The following is a 4,215-nucleotide window of genomic DNA, read 5'->3' on the forward strand; positions in this document are numbered from 1 at the left end:
TTTCCTGCTGTAATTTAACCCTTACGTATCTGGTGCCCAAGCTGCTTGTAGGATTGCTCCCACACACTTGAAGTGATAGAAGTTAGTTTGAGACTTTGCATCTACATAAACAAAGACCTGTTTTGTCAAAAGGACACTGGGATTTTGTGCAGGTACTTCAGGCACAGGTGATAATTACTTCAACCAGCACAGCGGCAGGAAATACTTATGTATTTCTATGCAATATGCACTTAACCTTTAAGTCAGTGTCACTGCAGCATTTTTTGCTATGAGTGCAGCCATCAAAATACAAATAAATGCCTCTTTAATTGGTTGACTACCTTTAGCACTCTCACTGCAGCTCTCAGCTATCGCATTTCTTGTGATGCAGCCTTCATTATTAGCAATGACACAGTAGAAAAGCGGCAAACAGCTACTGAATGTGTATCTCCTCCACTGCCTGTCCTACCAGTACCCAAAAAATCCCAACCTTATGATTCTCCCAACATCTTAGGGTCTTGTCCCCCAGCACAGCAGTTCTCACAGGCCAACTGCACAGTCAGTACAGTACAGGTCTGCTCTCCTGGCAGTCCTACAGCAATCTAGAGAACAAGAAATGGAAAACAAGATGGAGGGTTGAAGAGACACTTACTCTTTCTCTTTGCTTTCTTTTTCCACTTGAGTGAGACATTCCCATTTTTCCTCCTGCTTCTTCCTACACATCACAAGGACCATGTCTGTCTTTATCTGTATGGTGAACAGCAACAGGAAGGAGCTTAGAATGCTTTGTAAAGGGATGCTGCTTACAACCACAGTGAATAAGGTTAGCTTACCACACAGAACTCGTTCTATATTCACAAGTTCCTGAAACATTTAGCTCCGCTACTGATTATGTACCATATTGAAATGACACTATGTACTCAGCTTTGGGATACAAAGCATTAACTTCTTTGTGGACAGTTTAAATGGCATGATTAATATAATACTAGTACGGTACTACAGTACCCATACAGAAGAACATGCAGTGCTGCAGAAACACCAATCTGTTTCTCAGGATAGTCTGGTACAGGGTGGCTGTATTTGCTGGACTTCTCCAAGAATACCAAGTTCAGGTACAGGCTCTCCCCATTTATTTCTCCAAGGATACGAAACTATTTTTAGGGCATTGCTTAATCTTGCAGTAAGTCCACATGTTACAAGAATGCTTAATTGCAACCCTGACCCACACCAATCAGTGTTTCTCAGGATGCTAAAGGTACTCAGGATAGTCTGGTACAGGGTGGCTGTATTTGCTGGACTTCTCCAAGAATACCAAGTTCAGGTACAGGCTCTCCCAATTTATTTCTCCAAGGATACGAAACTATTTTTAGGGCATTGCTTAATCTTGCAGTAAGTCCACATGTTACAAGAATGCTTAATTGCAACCCTGACCCAATTTCCCAAAGAACTCCTGCACGCCACAGCAGACAAGAGCCTGCTGGAGCGTTAGCTCAGCTGAGCATGTACGTGACCACTGCTCACTTCTAAGACACATTAAAAATCACCAGAGCACCACTCTCATTTATTTCAGTAGTTTTAATTTTACCCTGTCCTAGTTTTAGGGCAGTTTCAAACTGAACTGTTATTTCTTCACATCTGATATCACTAAGTACAGCATACAAGGTATTTGGGACACCACTAAGCCCAGAGAGGTGCTAGGAGTAGCAGCATATGGGCACTGTCACCAGTGGCAGCCATCAGCAGTAAAGTGTTACTAGTGTTCACTTCTGGAACAACACACCCTTACAGAGGAGGTTTCAGACTTTGCTTTAGGTTTTATGCAGATTGAAGCTTCCCAAGATTTCAGTCTGCTTACAAATATTTTAGGCCTTAAAATTGCAAAGAATTTCTCAGAGATACTAAAAGCACAAAGATGCAAACAGATGCTTAGTGGAATTTTCTGCTTAATTATTTCTGAAATTCTACTGGACAGCTATTAAAAAAAAACCAAACAATATCCAGACGTGATCTTTTGAAATAGAAGCCCATGGATTCCAGAAAATAATTCCACGATTATGTAAATTACAGATTAATAAAAACCATGTTTGCGGTGAAGAAATTTCATACACCTAAGGGAGGGACTGAAGGTTAGTATTGAGTCTCTTGAACTTTGAACCAGAGTCACGCAATGAACTTCGAGGGACCTACATGTCTCTTAACAGACAAGGTGCACTGACCTTTCTCGAGCTGCCTTCCACAGAGATGGGTTTCAGGAGGTTGTTGAAGGTCATGGTGTAATTCTTCCCGTTCAGATTCTTCACTAGCAGATCAAATGACCTGGAACCAGAAAGTAGAGGGAGGAAGGGCAGAAATATTCCAAGCACTGCAGGACTATTGTGCCTTGCCACCAAAAACAGTGTCTGAAAGCCTTTAGCAGGTGTACTTCTTGGGAAAGCATGTCAACAGGCTTAATTACTTCCTTCCCAGGGCTCACAAATCTTCAGTTGGATTTAATACTGAGGACTTAAAAGGACCTATCCAGACTTCAAATCAAATCAAGGGTTCTTTCTACCTCACTGATCTCCCTCAACCTTGGAAAGGCAGGTTTACTTAATGTACACTCCAGTTCCACCACCATCAAAAACCAGGGCTAGTGCTACATATCCTGTCAAGTGTGATGAGGTGCAACAGCTACCTCATTGTAAAATGAAAACACGCTGATATCCTCTAAGGAGTTATGCTTAAGGGTTTGTGGTAAGTGCTACTAAAAGCTAATACTGCTCAAGTTTAAAAACAAAAAAACAAAAACAAAACCCAACACACAGGCTGAAGGGATGGGGAGCAAGGGCTAATCCAAAATAGAACTCAATACGTGGTTGCACTTCAAACAGTGTTCTTCACCGATGATGTCCCCTGTGAAATGGTGCAACACAACAAACTCACCTCTCTGTGAAATTCACCTGCACATTCTCAGCTGGAAGCTTCTGGACTCCATTTAAAGAGATGTAAATCTTAATAAACTTATCTGACTGATCCCAACCTGCAATGAAAAAGAAGATAAAATTCTACCTTTTCTCCATAATCTTCATGCATTCCACTTCAACTCCCTCTGCAAAATCTTCTAGAAACAAGTAGGAATTCTGCCTTACTGGAACATTCTTCAGAGCGATAAGGGAAAGACATGAATTACTCAGGAATAACTTGAGAGCAAAAGCAGGTCCTCACATGCAGCCCTGTTCCCCAGCATCTGCAACTTTGGCTAAAAAACACCTACCAGCTCAGGTAGAAGGAGAGTAACCCTCTCTGTGCAGGGGGAGTCAGAGGTAGCTGTCTACTTTTGCTGCAGTTTCCCTGACCCACTTTTTCCCCTGCTCCCCGCATAACAAGTATCTTGAGCAATTCCCTCTCCTTTCACCTACATGGTGAGCAGAGAGGCCAAAGCTCACTCTTACATTTCCTGCCAAGCACTAAGCAATGGAGAAATACTAGTTGGTACACCAGGGACTGTTGATGCATCCCACCAGTTCTATCACACAAACACGCTGTGCTGGGATGGCACAGTAAGCACGTAGTAGCTTTTAAAGTGGGATCTCCAGTATGAAACAAACACTGAAGAAGGCTTCTTTGTAACGCAAAGTGGCAGCACAACTCACATTAACACCACCCTGCCTTCTCTTCAGAGAGATGCTGGAGCTCTAGTAAGCGTTCAGAAAAGTAATCCTACCATAATTGTTTATTTTCACCGTGTACCCTCCCAGTGATGACTTTTCTTCCTCTGCCAAGTCTTTTGGCTTCGGTGAAGGCTGATTCTTGATTTCTAGCTCTAATTTGTGTTTCTCTGTCATCAGGACATCACAAAGTCGCTTCCTCGTGGCTTTCGTAAGCAATTCTTTAACCTCTTCCAAATCTTTCTGCAACTGATTCAAGAATAAAAGATCGCACACACGCATTAGATACACTTTTCACTCAATGTTCACAGCTTAGCTCTTTCAGTTAATACGTTTTCAAGTTTCCCAGGTGGAGCAGTTTCAGGTTTATCAAGTCAGTAGTTTCCTCTCCCGCTACACCCCGTTAAGCACAAAGCGCCCCGTTCCTCACTTCCCGGCCATTCTGCTTCCACTTGTCGGGCAGTATTTCAAGGGTTAACCCTGCCATCAGTTAAGATCCGATAAAGATTCGGCAGGTCCTCAGCGGGGCCTGGGCCGTGCTAGGAGCGCGCAGCACCGTGTCGGGAAGAGACACCCGCAGCGCCCAGCC

General features: G+C 43.1%; 1 protein-coding gene across 1 annotated transcript; it reads right to left on the reverse strand.

Moving 5' to 3' along the window:
* Window positions 1-631: 631 nt before the first annotated feature.
* On the reverse strand, window positions 632-3,908 carry CACYBP (calcyclin binding protein; the record flags this gene model as incomplete). Its single annotated transcript, XM_010152813.1, has 4 exons — window positions 3,683-3,908; window positions 2,902-2,998; window positions 2,196-2,295; window positions 632-726 (listed from the first exon to the last, which is right to left on the reverse strand). Coding segments are annotated over exons 1-4 (518 nt in total), but the record flags the coding sequence as incomplete, so codon positions are not given.
* Window positions 3,909-4,215: the final 307 nt, after the last annotated feature.

Source organism: Eurypyga helias, unplaced genomic scaffold (assembly GCF_000690775.1).
Source record: "Eurypyga helias isolate BGI_N326 unplaced genomic scaffold, ASM69077v1 scaffold15130, whole genome shotgun sequence".
NCBI lineage: Eukaryota > Metazoa > Chordata > Aves > Eurypygiformes > Eurypygidae > Eurypyga > Eurypyga helias.